At 48.1% G+C, this 19,654-nt stretch overlaps 4 protein-coding genes across 4 annotated transcripts; all 4 read right to left on the reverse strand.

Annotated features, from left to right (window-relative positions):
- Nucleotides 1-3,093: 3,093 nt before the first annotated feature.
- On the reverse strand, nt 3,094-3,703 carry F5891DRAFT_975774 (uncharacterized protein; the record flags this gene model as incomplete). The annotated part of the gene is made up of 5 exons (XM_041376561.1): nt 3,094-3,247; nt 3,280-3,433; nt 3,466-3,478; nt 3,534-3,594; nt 3,654-3,703. 5 exons carry the CDS (start codon nt 3,701-3,703, stop codon nt 3,094-3,096), a joined length of 432 nt encoding a protein of 143 aa, XP_041231957.1.
- Nucleotides 3,704-5,051: 1,348 nt separating this feature from the next.
- Nucleotides 5,052-7,894, reverse strand: F5891DRAFT_975775 (uncharacterized protein; the record flags this gene model as incomplete). The annotated part of the gene is made up of 10 exons (XM_041376562.1): nt 5,052-5,410; nt 5,471-5,536; nt 5,595-5,660; nt 5,728-5,904; nt 5,961-6,342; nt 6,396-6,491; nt 6,543-6,979; nt 7,133-7,508; nt 7,557-7,800; nt 7,848-7,894. 10 exons carry the CDS (start codon nt 7,892-7,894, stop codon nt 5,052-5,054), a joined length of 2,250 nt encoding a protein of 749 aa, XP_041231958.1.
- A 109-nt stretch (nt 7,895-8,003) lies between these two features.
- On the reverse strand, nt 8,004-8,333 carry F5891DRAFT_942117 (uncharacterized protein; the record flags this gene model as incomplete). The annotated part of the gene is made up of 1 exon (XM_041374392.1): nt 8,004-8,333. A coding segment is annotated over one exon (330 nt), but the record flags the coding sequence as incomplete, so codon positions are not given.
- Nucleotides 8,334-17,240: 8,907 nt separating this feature from the next.
- Nucleotides 17,241-18,780, reverse strand: F5891DRAFT_1244701 (uncharacterized protein; the record flags this gene model as incomplete). Its single annotated transcript, XM_041369786.1, has 6 exons — nt 17,241-17,428; nt 17,484-17,697; nt 17,753-17,849; nt 17,928-18,159; nt 18,317-18,423; nt 18,476-18,780. The coding sequence occupies 6 exons, from the start codon at nt 18,778-18,780 to the stop codon at nt 17,241-17,243; spliced, it is 1,143 nt and encodes a 380-aa protein (XP_041231960.1).
- Between the last annotated feature and the right edge of the window lie 874 nt (nt 18,781-19,654).

Raw genomic sequence — 19,654 nt, forward strand, 5'->3', positions numbered from 1 at the left:
CAGTGCTGCACTGAGGATGTGCAGTGGTTGCGAGACAGGCTATACTGTCATATTTATGCATAATTATGGCTGGTAAGAGACACATGGTTATGTATGGTTGATGCTAATCCCTCCACCCTGGCAGCTTTATGCATAATGGTGCCTGCATCACATTGAGCCTTTTGTGGAACTTTGAAGCTCAGCTACATTATGCCCACACTCCGCATTTTTGGCCACCTACCATGGGAATTACCCCACATCACCCAAAACATCACCCATTTTGGAAACCTCCACAATATCAATTATTCCCACACCCTCCCCACCTCACTGCAGCTTCACCATCACACCACAATAGCTCCCTGTTCATATATAAGTAGTATTTTAGTATATATATGTATAATATAATATAATAAACCACTTTTTTTGTCTATTTGTGTGCCTGTTCCTTCTCCAGGGCCCTTTTAACATATGCTAGGGTAAAGAACACTTTCGCATTTTTGCCCCTTTGGTGGGACAGTGTTCTATAATATTCAGAACATGTTTATGAGCATATATGAGTGGATTTCCATCTTTATTTCACCCCCTGAAGCGTCCTACATCAATAGATATAGCACATATGCAAGAAAACACAAAATATGTTCACATTTAATTATTTCTAGGTGGACAGACTTGAAAAAATGATTCCCAGCATCTATTTAACAATAGGAACAATGTATCAGCAGCCCAGGACCATAGGATAATACCCTGTTGCATGGTGTGCCCTCCCTCTCCTGATGGTTCACCCCCTGTGAAACTTTTCCTGTAGGACCGGACCTTAATTGAGGTGAGGGGTTTATTTATATGTATATTTGGAGTACATCTATCATATAGCTGGCCCAGGACACACATAGGATTCTTCTACAGGAACAAAAACATAGAAAATCTCACTTTTGACATTTTTGATGTTTTTCAGTATCTTACTCTTGTATAAATGGCCAGCCCTGCTCATATATGATCATTAGTACATTCCCACATGTGTTTTATGCCAAGGATCAGCCCTACATAGGGCGCAAACCTGATATCTGATGTATAGGGGGTATTTCTACTGATAAGAAGCCTACATAATGATCAAGCCTGTGATAAGTGATCAGATACCTTGGATACCTCTCATATGTGTCCCAGATGATATATTTGAAGTTTTAGAAAGATCCATGAAGGACTGACTGAATGACAAGTAAAATGACATATGTGTGAAAAGTGACAATTGATATATTTTTACACAAAGTCACATTTATATATGGTACAGGTCAAATTTATCATTCAAAATATGTAGGATATAGGGTAGACTACTAAATGAACCTATACTACATACTGCCCTGAGGTTAGAGGGTTGTGGAAGGAATGTAGTGTATGTCTGAGTTGACCCAGCATTAAAGTCCTACTACTGTCCAACTGATCATTTTCGATGTTTTGGGTCTTTGAACTTTCCCACAGTCAATTTCTTATCTATTTCACTTCCTCAGCACTCAATTCTTGTTGGATTGTTTTGTAAATTTAGCTATATAATAGTGAATGTATTTTAAATCTACCCCAGGTGTCTGATTATTAAATTTTGATGTTTTGAAAGTATGGGCTCCTTATCAGTAGAAATAGCAAGTATCCACACTAGCTCAAAACTCCGGCCTATTTTGAGCTGATCCTTGTCATACAAAGCAAGTATATATGATATGCTAATGATATGTGAACAGGCAGGATTATTTATGCAAGAGTAAGATACTGAAAAACATCAAAAATGTCAAAAGTGAGATTTTCTATGTTTTTGTTCCTGTAGAAGAATCCTATGTGTGTCCTGGGCCAGCTATATGATAGATGTACTCCAAATATACATATAAATAAACCCCTCACCTCAATTAAGGTCCGGTCCTACAGGAAAAGTTTCACAGGGGGTGAACCATCAGGAGAGGGAGGGCACACCATGCAACAGGGTATTATCCTATGGTCCTGGGCTGCTGATACATTGTTCCTATTGTTAAATAGATGCTGGGAATCATTTTTTCAAGTCTGTCCACCTAGAAATAATTAAATGTGAACATATTTTGTGTTTTCTTGCATATGTGCTATATCTATTGATGTAGGACGCTTCAGGGGGTGAAATAAAGATGGAAATCCACTCATATATGCTCATAAACATGTTCTGAATATTATAGAACACTGTCCCACCAAAGGGGCAAAAATGCGAAAGTGTTCTTTACCCTAGCATATGTTAAAAGGGCCCTGGAGAAGGAACAGGCACACAAATAGACAAAAAAAGTGGTTTATTATATTATATTATACATATATATACTAAAATACTACTTATATATGAACAGGGAGCTATTGTGGTGTGATGGTGAAGCTGCAGTGAGGTGGGGAGGGTGTGGGAATAATTGATATTGTGGAGGTTTCCAAAATGAGTGATGTTTTGGGTGATGTGGGGTAATTCCCATGGTAGGTGGCCAAAAATGCGGAGTGTGGGCATAATGTAGCTGAGCTTCAAAGTTCCACAAAAGGCTCAATGTGATGCAGGCACCATTATGCATAAAGCTGCCAGGGTGGAGGGATTAGCATCAACCATACATAACCATGTGTCTCTTACCAGCCATAATTATGCATTACCCTGTCAAGAACAGGTGTGCGAGAAAGCGAGGTAACTGATTCATTCAGTCTTGTCATAGGCAGATGATTGTCCATGATTTTTCAGGTATTGCGACGCTGGATACCAAAAGTCGCCTTGGTTGGAGCATAAGGTCATGTGCAGGACTTGAATGGCCTGAAATATCTCATTCTTGCTGTCGTACCAGTTTGCGATGGCTCTTAATCCTGATGCCCGTTAGTCCAAGTTCTCAACCTATCTTGGCCCTCTCTGATTACCTTCCTCAGCCCATCTGCGATGTGCGGGTAGGTACTTATGACCACTCTTGATGTTCCTGTATTGGTACAGTAAAATATGTATTATCCTACACACGATTCGACTGCAATAACATCATTTCCTCGTACTTCGCCTTTTATTCAACTTGCTCGATTTGTACGCTTCCTCTTTCCTGTCCTGAACTCTTCAAAAATTTCATCTTTTCTAAGTAGCCACCTCCGCGTCGGTTAGCGCTCGTCCTTGACATCACTCGACGTGACATGCGTGCACCAGTCCATTGCGGATTTATCCAGAGTGGTAATCTTCTTGGCCTTCTGAGTCGGTATGTCCACCAATGATGCGAGGCTTGCGAGGACCTGGAGGTTTCCATGTGGCAGCTTTCTGTGATGCAGGTTGTATCAGATCTGCTGAACTCGATGCCGATGCATTCACATCGGCGGTTGAAGACAGAGTCAGGGGCTGATGCAGCAGATGACGGCAACCCTAATGGATCCCATCGCGGCCACTTCTTCACTTCCTCCAAGTCCTCAGGGACTTCGACCACTTCTCTTGACATCACTAAGCACACTGTAAGAAGGAATGAGAGTGGATGGACATACATGATATTCTTCCCTGCGAAAAGGTAACATTTCTAGATCTTCATGAGCTTCTTTGGCGGCTCCTCGACCTTTGGAGATGGTGGCGTAGCGACAGACGCCTGGAAACTGGCCCATAGAGCATCGTGCGCTCTGTAGAGCAGGATAAGTATACGTATACTTGACCTATAGGGTCACCCGACATACCTCACTTTTTCTTCTCGACTAGATCTTCCTCTTTCACTTCATTTGTCACATTCATATCATCTTTTCCTTCTTCGTCTCCCTAAGAGCTATCCGAGTCTGTTTGGTTTGTCAGACAAGACGATTTTTGATGAGATACTTAACCTGTCATCACACCTTGGTGTACACGTGTTCGGTGGGCACCTAGTCTGGATCATCGTCTTCGGGTTCAGATGTTGGGTCACATAGTGCAGGAGACATTGTGTGGTGTTGTTTGATGTTGAAGGTGTTGAGGAACGGTCGTCAACGAACGTCAATTGGCAGTACTTTAAACTCTTCATTAACATGGCTATGTGGCGGCTAAGTAAGAGTCGTGTGCGCAGCTTCAGCAGCTGATCTCTATGGCGCTGGATCAGTTCAAAAATGTACACACAGGAAAGTCACACACACACACGCATACGACACACACACAGTAGTTAAACACACACATGTATTGTAGTATTGTAATATATTCAGTACTACAGGCGCATTTCCGGCAAAATCTCACTTGTATTGAAGAAAATTGAACACTTCTGATGACCGAAAGCAAAGCGGCCAAAGTTTCGAGTCTCCCTGGCCTATGAGATCAGCGCGCTGATGGCAGGTCCAGCGGTGAAGCGAACGCGAACATCTTGTGCTTTAATGGCGGTGGTACTGGTACTGGCTCATGTTTTGGGATACCTGGTGAAGACGAAGCTGAAACGATGTGAGCCGTACAATCCTTCATACCTGGGGGCGTTGGAGGAGATGCTGTTGATGCTGTTGATGTCGATGTTGAATAACCTGGTGATGGTGTGTCCGGCAATGTGGGTGGTGTGATGTAGGAAGAATTGGGTGGAGGGAAAGCTGGCTTTGGTGGCGAAGGATAATGATGACCATATGTGGGTGTAGGTGCCAAAGCAGCTGGAGGAGGTGGGAAGGGATTCGTAGTAGGAGGAGGGGTTGTCTTAGATGATGAGGGAAGAATGTAAGTACATCTCGCGCTCCATCTGGTTAATTTCGTGCAATTGGAACATGCTGATGCAAAATCGGTATACATACCCTCTTTGTGGCTGACGAGAATGTAAGACCATGCTTCTTGAGCCAGGAGACAGACACGGCTAAGAGCAAGTTGGCGAAAAATTCAATGAGATTTTCATTGACAATGCCATCGGATGCAACGATGAAGGCGAGGATGTGTGAGATAAACTGATAAACTGATTGTTTCAAATAAACCAACCAGCATTTAATGAAGAATAAGTTGGCGGGATAGGAATTAAAATAAGAGTATAATAGTAGTATGGGCTCAGGATGAAGGATTAAAACGAGTGAGGAAGATTAAAGGGCAAATGACATAGGATTCAAAGGAGTGAGGGGAATTAAATGGGATGATGAGACGTTCGCACAAATTAAAGCCAAAGTTTGATAGAGCCAATGAAGTAGTCCGTCGTCCAGGGGTTGTGGAATGGACGTGACAATGGATCATTGACATCTGGGTGGCCGCGCAACAGGTCATTCAGTGTAGGTTGGACCGAAACGAGAGGCTGGAAGAGTGGCCGATTAGGTAGGGGCATTGCGGACACATGAGTCTGAGCCTTTGCGAAGTCTTGCAGGTCGATATCCTGGTGTTCTTCGTCCTTGATCAATGGCATCATTGGATTATGGCATGGAGCACGTTTCTGAGTCAGTGGTGAGATTGACATCCCTTTCAGACTAGCTGGAAGGGCGTTGAGACTGTTGTCCGTATCAGAGTCACTTGAACAGAAAACTGTAAATTCCAAGTGTTAGACATTTGACTTCTGCCAGAAAATAAAAACTCGACACTTACGTTCAACTTTGCCTGAGGATCTTCCCGACTTGTTCCCCGTTTTCGATGCAATGGGCCGTCCATGAGCTGATTTTAAATATTATGTGTCAGTAGTGTTCCCATACAATTAAATGGTAGTACTTACTTCCACGCATTTTCTTCTGGGCTGGTTCTTGACAGGTTCCACGTTGCATTGGGCGTTTTGGACGCACTGAAGTAAGTAACACAATGAATTTTAAACACAGCGCTGCGCTCGAGAGTGTGCACGTGAGACTAACCAATCTTTGGAACTTGAGTGAATACATCATCTTCGATTTTAAGCCCTGGGCCATACTCTTGTTTATGGTTGTTGTCATCGCCGTCGTCACCGTCATCACTGTCATCAGCTATATCGATAATGACCATGTCTGGGTCCCAGCGTGCATAAGTATGCTCAGGTATGAATTTCCGGATACCTATCATTGTGCATACACTGATTAGAAAATTTAGGACGAATTTATTAATGACTCACCGATAAAAATATTTGTCTGTTGAAGTGGGGCATTGCTTCTGCCTTTGTACCATTCGAGATGTTTGCCAGTTGGGAAGGGCTCAGGTGCGACACTCAGCCTGCAGTTCTCTTTTGAAATTAACACCCATTCAGATGCCCCATTGTCTGTAGCCTTCCCCTTTACATCACCAACCTTTACAGAGTCGAGGTATTCAAAGACTTTTGGAAATAGTCTTCGAATATAAGCATCAACTTCCTCAAATGTCCAGTCCAAGCAAAAGCTGAAATCCACACTGCCGCCGTCCTCAGACTGATCTCCATCAAAGTGAGCACATCCCCTTCGCTTGAACTTTGACATCTCTGTCTTGACAGGCAGAATTGTGGTCAACAACTCTCCTTTGTCCTTTCAGTCACCGGTAAGCTCATACTAGCCATAGCTTGTTTGAACTAACATACATCAAGGTAATTGACCAAGACGGCAATGGCACCAACTTTGATCGGGACATGACCTTGCTTTGAAGAGCTGGCCTGTCTCGAGGATACAATCCTGCCCTAGGCAATACCAGTCATTTTGAACACACAAAAGTTAGGTAAATTACTCACTGGGAATTTCTGCTTTGCAGTTGGGCGAAATCCTGCCATCACCTCATCTCTCGCAGCCGTCACAGTAGTTGTATTCTGACTACCTTGTCCAGCTCGTCGAGCGAGCGATTGCTTGAATATAGCTGTCACTCCAGCTCGTTCCTTTGCAGTAGTGACTGCTGGTAGCTCAGCCACTGGCAGTACAGGTGGTTGAGGTCGCGGATGTTTGCTCTTCCCATGCAAACATTCAGCGCAAAGCTCTTTTTGGCCAACTGGAATATTGGTGGGTGCCGAGTACTCTTCACAATAGCAGGGTACTGATTCATCAGGATTGCCCTTGCAAAATGCTGGCTTCGGCATTCTAAGTGAGATGGAGGAGAGGACCGGAACACAAATTAGTCGGCGAGGTGCGGAATTTGTATACAATGGTCCTGGGTCCCTCCGAATTTTGTAAAGTACTACTTAAGCGACTCAAAAAAATTCATTTGCTTCAAAGTGATCAAGAACGCTAGATGCCTGAGCCCATAATGTTGAGTGAGTTCTCCAGATAGGGTCAGCCAATGATATCTCCACGTGATGCTCCCTCCGCCTTCCAACTCGTAGGTATTCACTTGTGTTTTCGTCATACTCATCTTCACCCTCCCTTAAATTGTATCCCTCCGGTACAATACCCTCCATGACAACCGCCTCAAGTATTTCGAAGAACATACTTTCATCCTCTTCGTTCCGAAAAGGAGTATTGCTGTCTGGAACCTCTACAGCATCATGCTGGACATCATTTGCTTGTTCCTGCTCAATGCGGTCAATAATATCATCTTCGGCTGGTTCATCTGCCTCGTCACTTGGGTGGCCAGCACCTGTCTGATTTCGATGACAGACAACCTCCCGGCCATGAATACCATAATAGCGCTGCAGAACTGTAGGACAGATACCCTCGAACTCATCTTCATAGATACCTAATGATGCCTGTCCTAGAAGGCGCATATCCTTCATAGTTATGAGATAACAATTCTGCACTACTGAATATTCACTGACCTGAGGGCTTCGATCCCTGGTATCAGAACCATGAATAGGATGCAAATTCCATTCTTGTTGAAATTGTCGACAATCATCATTGAGCGCATTTAAGAAGAGCATACTGAGGAGCCACAGATGCCCAGGCTTGTCAACATCGAGTTTATGAAGTTGTTCGAGCCTGGTAAAGAATCCCCGCCACCGGCGTACAAACTGTGTGCCTACTTCAACCCACAATCGTTCGATGCGAGAATTCCGTGTTGATCTAACATGCATTATTATTCAAGTAAATTTCTAGAGGACTCCACTTACGATCCCCATAGGAACGAGCCATGATTGTGACCATTTGTCGCAATCATGTGTGTGGCAACCTGAATATTCTCGCCGCCACGATCTCCACGAATACGAGATGGGATGCCATATTCATCCTTTGCGTAGATGAATAAATCCAACACAGTTGATGCACGATTATTTGTGCTGACTCGTAGTGCTGTTATCTGTTGGTGCATAAGGTGTATTGTCACTTTTATAAATTAATTGACTTACAGTGCGACAATACCCGTCAATGAAACCATGGATGACGAAGCCCCATCGAATGAGCTTGTGATGACCATCTACATGCCATAGTGCATTTGGTCGAGCGACTCGGTATTTTCGTCTTCTGGTAACACGTCGTTCTCTCAGCCTTTGTCCCAGCCTGTCAACTCTGCGCAGGGACTGCCAAATGCGATGCTGCTGAACTCGAAAACCTTGGCGTCGAAGGAAGCCAACAAGGTACCGGAATCCTGATTCTGGTTTACTTTCTTTGAAAGTCCTCACAAGTAGTGCCTCCGAAGTCCGGTTCGGTCAGGTTCATGGCCCTATGTCTGCGAACCCTGAACTTGACCATTGGTCAGATTCAGGCATGGTGGCCGAACCTTGGACCGGACGCCTTCGAACGCGTTCGGAAGGGTTCAGTTCAGGTTCAGAACATGTTCGAACTCTCGAACTGTTGTTTAAATTGCAAAAAAAATTAAAATTGACAAAAAATGAGAACAAAACCTGCTAGTACGAATAACTACTAAAACTCTTCCTCGACGACAACGCAGTTATCGTAAGGAGCAGCAAACTCAGCCTGGGATGTTGCAGAAATGTGGCCTTGACGGTATGCGCTCTTGAGCAACTGGAGAGCCTCGAATGTTGCTGGCTGCAAACAGCTGCGACGTGCGGTCCCAGTAATGCCGCCGCTTGAAAATGCACGCTCGGACGCAACTGCGGATCCCTGGATGGCAAGGTAATCCTTTGCGATGCGGGAGATGGTCGGGTACTGGATAGAATGGTGCTTGAAAAGTTTTTTGATGATATTAGTATGCAAACAACATAAATTAAACAATAAGACGTACCCCCCACCAGCCCACTACATTGTCGACATCCTCAAGGGGTGCATCTAGGTAGTCCTCAAGTTCTTGACGAGGCCTTCGTGTAGTTGTGTCGTTCATGACACGCGATTTGACAGAGCTGCGCATCCAACTATGGCCATATGATCCTTGGTGAGTGAGCGAAGATGGGACGGTGACAGATGGCTCTGCAGGAGCCTGTGAGACAGTACTGCAATGATGATATATATCAAACTATGTAAGATTAGTATACAATTGAGGTGTGTGATGACAAGCGACATACCACTTGTTACAAGTAACATCGGCTACATGGCCCCCCTATCATTTTTCCCCTTCGTCCTCGCCCTCGTATGCCTCCGGCTCGTACTTCTCTACCGACTATCCGTTGACCGGATCCTCGGGACCGTTCCCGTCCCTCATCCCCCTCCTATCGCACCAACGTGCGCACGTGCCTTCGGGCTATGACTCGTTCTGACTCGTGCCACCAATGTGGCTTTCCTTATCTTGTCTTATCTTTCCTTTGACCCGTGCATGCTGCACATTGTATCATTTACCGTTGGCTCGTTCCAACGTTTCTCGGTCTCATTCCGCATTCGACCTCACATCACTAATCAGGCTCTGCTACCAGCGTACCTATACCCTTTCCGTTTCCCCTTTGCCCTTACCTACAGTACGGTAGCCTTGCCCTTAACCCTTTCCACTTAGTATAAGTAGTCGGTCACTCTGTACTAGATTCCCTAACTTGAATCTACTCAATCTTCCCTCGAACATACTTCCCTCTGAAGCCCCCTCAGCTTCAGTCTCTAGTATCTTTTCTTAGGTGCTCATCGCGCCTAAGTCTACCTCGATCGACCACCTCATTGTTCGGACAAGACTGTCCTTACTTTGAGAACGTCAGTGACTTTGAAGACATCCGTCTTAGAAGTCACGTGACACGCGCGTCTCTGATATCTGCCGACTCGACGTCGCCAGTCTCAGTCGCTACACCGGACCCTTCCGGTTACGTCACGAACGTTAGCGGACGACGCCCCTCTTAGGGCTCCGCATAACAGATCTATTTGAGTGCGTAACAAAAGATTCAAGTTTCCCCTTTTTGCGCCCTGCCATCCGCACGGCCATTAACCGACAGACACCACGACTACCTGGATCCCGAAGTACCCTTGGGAACGTGATCCCAACACTCCGGACTCCGAAGAAGAAGAATCGGAAGAAGACCACACGTCCTCCGACGAGTTTCCCGACGAACAACCGTACAGCAACCTCAACTCGAACCCTGGAACAAGAATGTCCGGAGGCCCCACCCAACAACCGACAGTGGTCGTATCCAGGCCTGAACTAAAGGCTGGAGTACCACAGAACTATGATGGAAGCATCGATGATGCCGAGCACTGGATGTACTCGGTGGAGACATACTTCCTCATCAACTCGACGATCTACAGCTCCGACCAAACCAAGGTCGCTGTTGCACTTCAGTACATGAACGATGGAGACGCCCGCGTCTGGGCCAACACCTTCTACCGAGCAGCCTTCGACAAACCCGCCGTCGACTTCGGTACCTGGAAGGACTTCAAGAAGGCTTTCATCGAATCCTTCCACCCGATCGACCGGATGACTGAGGCTCTAACCAAGCTTCATGGTTTGAGCCAAACCGGCGACGTGATGCCCTACATTGCGACATTCAAGACCCTGTCGTCCACTGCTAGTCTCAAGCAGGACGTCGCCCTCATCCACTTCTTCGAACGAGGGTTGAAACCAGGACTTCGAACCGCCATCTACGGGAAGGAGGTCGTCCCCACCACCATCGACAAGTGGTACACTGCCACGACACAGTTGGAAGCCAACTACAAGCGATCAAGAGCAGTTGTGCCCAACAACAGATCGGTACGCCCTTCCGGGCACCGGCACGTCCCCAAGCCTCAGGTCCGCCAACGCGATCCTGATGCTATGGACGTCGATCGTTCCCTCACGCCTGAGGAACGACAGAAGTGCTTCGATAAAGGCCTTTGCTTCAAATGCAAGGAGAAGGGCCATCGAGCAAACGACTCCCGGTTCCACCCGAAGGTGCGCCGAGGAGACAAGAACGACGAAGAAGACAAAGGCAAGAAGCCAAGCAAGTCTGGCGTCCGCCAGCTTGACGAGTCTTCTGACGAGGAAGACATCGAAGTCAACCTTGTCAAAAGAAAGGATTTTTAAAGAGAGGGCTTGTCGAACGGTCAATTCCCTCTATCTGCGCATTGTATACTAAAGCTGTTGGTAAATCCAACGAGTTTCGTGTCCCGGTGACACTTTTCTCTTCTTGCAGTGCCAAAACTGTTCAGTCGACCGCCATCATCGACTCAGGGGCAGGTGGGACCTTCATTAGCTATGACTTTGTCAAGCGAAATGGGATCCGGACCCACCTACTCAAGAAACCCTTCCGGATCACCACAGTAGACGGAAGCCCGTCCTCGGCAGGACAGGTAACCCAATACTGCATGCTATTCATTCGTCTCGATCAGAGACTTATGTATGGAAAGTTCAACATAACGAAACTTTCCAAGCATGATGATCTACTTTTTGGAAAACCTTGGCTTAGTGCCATGATGCCCAATATCGACTGGAAGGCCAACACGATCTCCCTGCCTGCGACCAATAGGTCAAAGGAGGTGGAGAGAAAACTCAACGCCTCTCGGCGAGAAAGCAAGGCCAAGCCATATCTCTTTCGTGGAGAAAAGGCTGTCCTAGAAGAACTTGACGATGAGGACTTTTCGCCCCTCAAGTGACTCCCTGAAGGCACTCAACATTGCCTCGAAGAAATCAAGAAACGCAAGAAGCGTAACAAGAAGAAGACGGCACCAATCATCGTGCCCTTCGAAGACACCGACTTCAACACCATGGACGATGTCTGGGTCGGACAGACCCATCTCGCGGATAAAGTTGAGGAGGTCTCCACTTATCCCCTCACTGATGATGAAGTTCTAGTGGAATATGCTTCGGACGGAACATCCGTCCGGATCATCGAGAACATCTCTTTCGACACCCCGCTCACCAAGGACGGGACCTCGAAGAAAGAAATCCGGAAGGCTCTCCACCGGCGAGCAAAACCGGATCCTCGCCTCTCAGCAGGACTACACGAAGACCTCCAACAAAGCTCAAGAATTTGCCATGGAGGACGCACAGGAGAAGAAGAAGAAATCATTCGAAGAACTGGTACCTTCCTATCTTCATGATTTTGCTGACATCTTCGCAAAGGATGGTCTAAACAAACTCCCTCCCTCACGACCGGGAGTAGACCACAAGATCGAAACAAAGGAAGGCTTCATTCCGAAGTCTTCCCGCTCTCACCAAAGGAAACCGACGCTGTCAAAGCATTTTTGGATGAACACCTCGCCAAAGATTTCATCCAACCCTCGAAGTCTCCTCAAGCTGCTGGATTCTTCTTTGTCGGCAAGAAGGACGGGTCTCTCCGCCCCTGCCAGGACTACCGATACATCAACGAATGGACGATCAAGAACGCGTACCCACTCCCTTTGATACCACCCTTGCTTGCGAAACTCAACAAGGCACAATGGTTCACAAAGGTCGACGTACGCTCAGGATATAACAATATCCTCATTCATCCCGACGATAGGTGGAAAGCCGCGTTCTCCACCTCATACGGGCTCTTTGAGCCCAAGGTAATGTTTTTTGGATTGTGCAATTCACCCACCACCTTCCAAGCTTACATGAACCAGACGTTTTCAGAAGAACTGAACGAAGGATGGTTAATCGTCTATATGGATGACATCCTGATCTTTTCAGATAACCTGGACGAACACCGGCAGAGGACCCGCCGAGTGTTGGAGAAACTCCGCAAAGAGTCTCTCTTCCTCAAACCCGAGAAATGTACTTTCGACTCTCAAGAAGTCGAGTACCTCAGTATGATCATTCGACCCGGACAGGTCGCTATGGACACTGCCAAGCTGAAAGGCATCAGCGAATGGCAACAACCCTCTTCGGTCAAGGATGTGCGGTCCTTCCTCGGATTCTGCAACTTCTACCGTCATTTCATTCCCCACTACTCCGACATCGCACGCCCTCTCCTAGACCTAACCAAGAAGGAGATCCCCTTCTCTTGGTCCGACTCCACTGAAGCTTCATTCCAGCATCTGAAGAAGCTTTTCACCACCGAACCGGTTCTGCGGAACCCTGACTCCTCGCGACAGTTTGCACTTGCAACTGACGCCTCGCTCTTCGCGACCGGAGCAGTCCTACTCCAGACAGATAGCAATGGGGATTACCACCCCTGCGGCTATCTCTCCCAGTCCCTCAATGCGGCCGAACGGAACTACGAGATCTACGACCGGGAACTCCTTGCCATCATCCGAGCTCTTCAGGCTTGGAGGCACTTCCTCGAAGGAAATCCTCACCCGGTCATTGTCTTCACGGATCACAAGAACCTGATTTATTTCCGCTCCGCACAACGACTCACCCGATGACAGGCCCGGTGGCACCTCACGCTCACCAACTTTGATCTGGAACTTCACCACGTTCCCGGAACAAAGCTCGCTGCACCGGATGCCTTATCCCGACGTCCGGACCACGCTGTAGCTGGTCAGGATAACGAGGATCGTATCCTCCTCCCCGACACCCTGTTCACCCGTCTAATTGACGCTGAACTCGCAGACGAGTTCCAACGCCTTTCCGACGACCCCTCCGACCAGACTGTGAAAACAGCCTTGGACGCTCTCTCCGGGGTGTGCGCACCCCCCATGAAGTCTGCACTTTCCAATTGGAGGTTCACCGATGGTGTTCTCTTCTATAAGGATCGTGCCTACGTTCCCCCCGACCTCCGGCATCGCGTGTTGTCTCTACATCACGATCACCCAACCGCCGGACACCCCGGGCGTTCCGGTACCGAATGGAACGTCAAGAAATCCTACTGGTGGCCCGGAATGGGCTCCTTCATTAGGAAATACGTCGATGGCTGCGCCATGTGCCAGCAGATGAAGGTTAACACCCACCCCACGACACCTCCCCTCACCCCGATACCCTCCTCGGCTCTCCGGCCCTTCGCTCAGGTTTCGGTTGATTTAATCACCGACCTCCCCGAGAGCGCCGGCTACGATTCTGTCATGGTCGTGGTAGACCATGGGCTTACGAAGGGGGTAATTCTCTGCCCTTGCAGAAAAACCATCACAGCGGAAGGAGTAGCCGAACTTTTCTTCAAGAAAGTGTTCATGCGCTTCGGACTCTATGACAAGATCATCTCGGACCGAGGCCCCCAATTCACCTCGAAGCTAGCAAAAGAGCTAGGACGACTCCTCGACTACCAAGTCGCACTTTCCACTGCCTACCACCCTCAGACAGATGGCCAGACCGAACGGCTCAACCAAGAGCTCGAAACCTACCTCCGGATTTATTGCCGGACAACTCCCTCCGAATGGGCAAAGCACTTGCCTATGGCCGAATTCGTTCACAACTCCCGACGACACTCCGCCAGAAATGCCTCCCCCTTCTATCTCATGATGGGCTACGAACCACGAGGCATCCCCCATCTCTTCCCCGACTCTACCCTACCAACCGCTGAAGACCGAGTCAAGTCACTCGCCAAGATCCGCGAAGAAGCCCTTGCATGCCACAGCCTCGCGCAGCAACGCATGGCTGATCGTTCCTATGGCCAGCGCTACAAGCCATGGAACGTTGGTGATAAGGTATGGCTATCCGCCACGAACCTAATCACCGGATTCCCTTCTAGGAAACTCGCCCCGAAACGATATGGACCCTTCCCAATCCAGAAGGTCCTCTCCCCCATCACGTTCCAGCTAAAGCTGCCTGCCAGCTGGCGTATCCACCCCACGTTCCATGCCTCGGAACTTTCCTCCTATCAGGAGACAGACGTGCATGGACCGAATTTCACCGAACCTCCTCCTGATCTTATCGATGGAGAGGAACACTACGAAGTGGAAGCTATCCTCCAACACAAGGGTACCAGATCGCGTCGCCGGTACCTCGTGTCTTGGGTTGGCTATCCTGCCTCCGAACGAACGTGGCTCCCCGAAACAGAATTGAAGTCCGCAGCGGAGCTCCTGAAGGCGTATAAGAAGCGACTCAAAATCGCTTCAATCGCCATCTCATGTTGATCAACAACCGCCACCGCAACTTCTCCTACCGCCCTCACTACACTAGGGCTGACCCCACCAGCGAACCCATCCACACCGATACCAAAACCTTCCATCGCCAACGAATCCGCAATCACCACCGCCCCACGAAACCCAAACCCATCGACAAACAGAGACCCACTACCCAATACCCCACCTACGCCACTACCCAAGGAAAGACGCTTCACTATGTCGGTCTCAGCGTCGTCTGTTTCCTCGCACCGATCCGCTACCTCTCATGCGTCTGCCTCCGACCCCGACCCGACGAGCCAGCCAACGCATGGCCATGATAGGCCCTCCTACACCATCTTCCGACGACCATCCCTTCGCTCAGTTGTCCAAGACAGGCAACGGGCCTACTGGGAAGCAGTCATCTGCGATCCCCAGTATGCAATCCGACTCGACAACTATCTCAACCGCACCAACAACGACATAACCACGAACCTCGTCCAGGCCTTTAGGGCCACCGATGCCCTCACCGGCGATATCGCCAGGATTGACCTGGCTAGGGAGACTTCCCTATCCACCGTCTCGACCAGATACAACCAAGGCAAGATCAAACGAGCCTTGCTAAATCTGTTTGAACTTAGGAACTTCCATGCCGCCGTAATGGCCGTCGAGGAGGAGCGGGCATTTAATCCCCCTCCCGACCCGCTTGCAGTCGTCGAGCGTGCTGTCTATGACAGAGCTCCGACCCCCTTCCTTCCCCAACTACCCCGCTCTGAATCACCAGAGCAGATCCCCAACGTCACCCAGTTGACCAACCCCGAGATCGACCGCCTCTATAACGAATACGAACGCGAGCTCTACGCTCCACGTAACCCCTCCCCCATCCTTGATGTCGACACCATCTCTATCACCATCCCGGAGTTGGATGAGTGCCCTCCCGAACCACCTGTTCTCAACCCCGATTGGGTACCCACCGAGGTGGTCCCACACCTTTCTATTGGTTCTCCGGAACCCCTTCCCACTCCACAACGCCGAAATCACCGTGCTCGTGCACGATCCATCTTGTCCTTAGGACTACCCCTATCCCATGCGCATCGCCCACGCACCCAGAACTTCACTAGGCACTATCCTCGCGAGGAAGCCCAGGAAGACGCCATCAACGACGCGCGTCGTGATGCCACCGAGACCACCCAGGTCTACCGCAGCAACGTTGTCTGCCGCCAGTGCCGTGTCTTTGGACACAAACAGAAACACTGCGCGCAATACTTCTGCCGCATTTGTGGGCAATTTGCCCCAAAACATCTCACTCCCTTCTGCCCTCGACTCGACGGCAGAAGAATCCTTCGCCATGGAACCTCTTCCGACCGGTTCTACAGGGACATGCAGCAGCTTGAAGCTGCGTATGACCAGGACGCTGCTCGCCTTGAGCAAGAACGCGAAGAGAACGCAATCGAAGCCGCCTCCTGGCTCGAAGACCTCGACTTCGACCCCGCATGGTATAACAACCAGGACGACTATGTTCCCCTGGACGACGATTAAAGAGTTCGTGGAACTCTACCTTGAAACGGGGGTAATGTTACAAGTAACATCGGCTACATGGCCCCCCTATCATTTTTCCCCTTCGTCCTCGCCCTCGTATGCCTCCGGCTCGTACTTCTCTACCGACTATCCGTTGACCGGATCCTCGGGACCGTTCCCGTCCCTCATCCCCCTCCTATCGCACCAACGTGCGCACGTGCCTTCGGGCTATGACTCGTTCTGACTCGTGCCACCAATGTGGCTTTCCTTATCTTGTCTTATCTTTCCTTTGACCCGTGCATGCTGCACATTGTATCATTTACCGTTGGCTCGTTCCAACGTTTCTCGGTCTCATTCCGCATTCGACCTCACATCACTAATCAGGCTCTGCTACCAGCGTACCTATACCCTTTCCGTTTCCCCTTTGCCCTTACCTACAGTACGGTAGCCTTGCCCTTAACCCTTTCCACTTAGTATAAGTAGTCGGTCACTCTGTACTAGATTCCCTAACTTGAATCTACTCAATCTTCCCTCGAACATACTTCCCTCTGAAGCCCCCTCAGCTTCAGTCTCTAGTATCTTTTCTTAGGTGCTCATCGCGCCTAAGTCTACCTCGATCGACCACCTCATTGTTCGGACAAGACTGTCCTTACTTTGAGAACGTCAGTGACTTTGAAGACATCCGTCTTAGAAGTCACGTGACACGCGCGTCTCTGATATCTGCCGACTCGACGTCGCCAGTCTCAGTCGCTACACCGGACCCTTCCGGTTACGTCACGAACGTTAGCGGACGACGCCCCTCTTAGGGCTCCGCATAACAGATCTATTTGAGTGTGTAACACCACTCTCCCGAGGGAGTGCATCCCCATTTCGAAAAAATGAGGGGCCCATTTGTCTTTGGCGTATGCGACCTTGTAGTTGGGGTCAAGCGCTACATCAAAAACGTCAGCGTCATTCAGAGGCATTGAAATAAATACAATACGTACCAAGACAAATAAAATAGACGTCCGTGTCATCGGTCTTACCATACCACTTGCTGAGATTAGCGACACCAGCTTCAATGGCTGTTGAGAGGCGGCTGAATTTTGAAGAGTTGGCCATATTTTGCAACATCTCTTGAAGATATTCGAGCACCGGAATAGTTCGCCATACAGTTGGTTCACGAGTTGCCGAGAAACTCTGCTGAGCGTCTGCAGGTTCCTGTGTGCGCAGCACATAAGCAAGTTTAAATGTAAGATGGAGGGAAATGACGAACCTGAAGGACTTCACGCATCAAGTCCAGCTCCCCCCATTCGTGTGCCGAAAGCCTGAAATCAGTGTACAATTTGTCCTTCAACTTTGGGACCTCATCGCTGTCATTGGCGAGTTGGATAAGGGGGGGAAGACAGTAAAGCGACGGGCAAGCACAATGCTTAAACAGAAAACCTTACCAAAAATATGAGGCTTCGTTGCCGGTTTGAGAATCTAAGTTGGATAAAAATACATCAGGTTCAAACCGGTCCGGACGCGTCTGGACTGGTTCACGTGCTCCAGGAAAATACCGGACCTCGGACCTATTAGGGGGTTCGGTCCAGCAGAAATACCGGACCTGTGACTGAACCAATGGTCCAGTCCGCAAAGGTTCGAGTTCAAACCTAGGTTCGGGACCGGACTTCGGAGGCACTACTCACAAGTTGATCGAGATCAGCATCACTAATTACTGTAAAGTGTTTTTCTAGGCCATGTTGACGAATAAATTTCCACAGAGTAGTGCGGGACACTTGGAGGATTCATGCGAGATCTGGCAGCATGATGTGGTGTTGGTTAGATAGGGCTTTACTGACGAAATCGAAGTTAATGATTTTCTTCCGACGCCCAAGTCGACATTGCTGATGGCCCAGAGTCACAAGCTCCGGGATTATCACATTTGCCCGTTCAGCATTTCCCCTGGATTGAAGTATATTTAGATAGCAGAGTGTCAGGCAAGTGAAAGACTTACACATGAAGATTTCCGCTGATATCCTTGAGCATTGCGGCTACCTCCCCAATAAGCCTAGCACATACTAGTAGCCAGTCATGCAGAAGCTGGTAATCAGCAGGACTTGTATCACTTTCAATGGCTTCGAGCAAAGGTAGGGCCTCTGTGGACAGTGCATCATAGTGGTATGCCACTCTGGTTGGTTCTGCGTCATTTGACCGAAGTATTCTAATTGTAGCATTGTATATATTGCTGATGATACCCTCCACAGTATAGACATTTTGTGGCCATCGATTCTCGTGTTCTGGTAGAGCTGGAAGATCCATGGTTGGTGAATAGAGGTGATAAAGCGGTACACTACATTTACGTCCTTTGTGCTCCGACTTGAATTCAAACTTCAATTGCAGACCATCATGTTTGGGGCCCCAAGTCTTCTTAGGTTTCGACACCGCCGTTTCTATATACTCGATGGTACTCATATTTTCTTGGTCAGATGTTTTCATTTGACAATACTGTAGACTAACGGTCAAAATGCAGGTTGAAAATGCATTCATCAGGCATTTGACCAGAGTATAACAAGGCTTTACCTAACTTTATCTGATATATAATGTTAAAAATATTTATCACAATTGCAGACCACTTGATAAAGGAATAAATAGGTAGACTATGTAGGCAGATTCTCCCAAGGCCATCATATTGGCACACTTCTGATAGTAAGTTGTGATCTACCTAGCATATTGATACTGTTATTATCAAATGTACCAACTATGACTAGCTATACATTGGCAGCTTCCAATTGCAAAAGCTGCCATCACTGGCAATGTGCCCAAGTGTGATCAGCTGTACCTAGCTATATATAAGTAGCTTTCAATTATAAGGTCTACCATCATCAAATATTTGATGATACATAGCAAAGCTTTATTAAATTGCAGAAAACTTGACAAAGGAGTAGATGGGTAGACTACATAGGTGGGATTCCCCATAGGCCGTCATATTGGCGGACCCATGGTAGTAAGCTGTGATCTACCTAGCACAGTGATGCTGTTATTATCAAATGTACCAACTATGGCTAGCTATATATTAGCAGCTTCCAATTGCAAAAGCTGCCATCACTGGCAATGTGCCCAAGTGTGATCAGCTGTACCTAGCTATATATAAGTAGCTTTCAATTGTAAGGTCTACCATCATCAAATATTTGAT

This window comes from Suillus fuscotomentosus, assembly GCF_016647785.1.
Source record: "Suillus fuscotomentosus strain FC203 chromosome Unknown F5891scaffold_5, whole genome shotgun sequence".
Taxonomy (NCBI): domain Eukaryota; kingdom Fungi; phylum Basidiomycota; class Agaricomycetes; order Boletales; family Suillaceae; genus Suillus; species Suillus fuscotomentosus.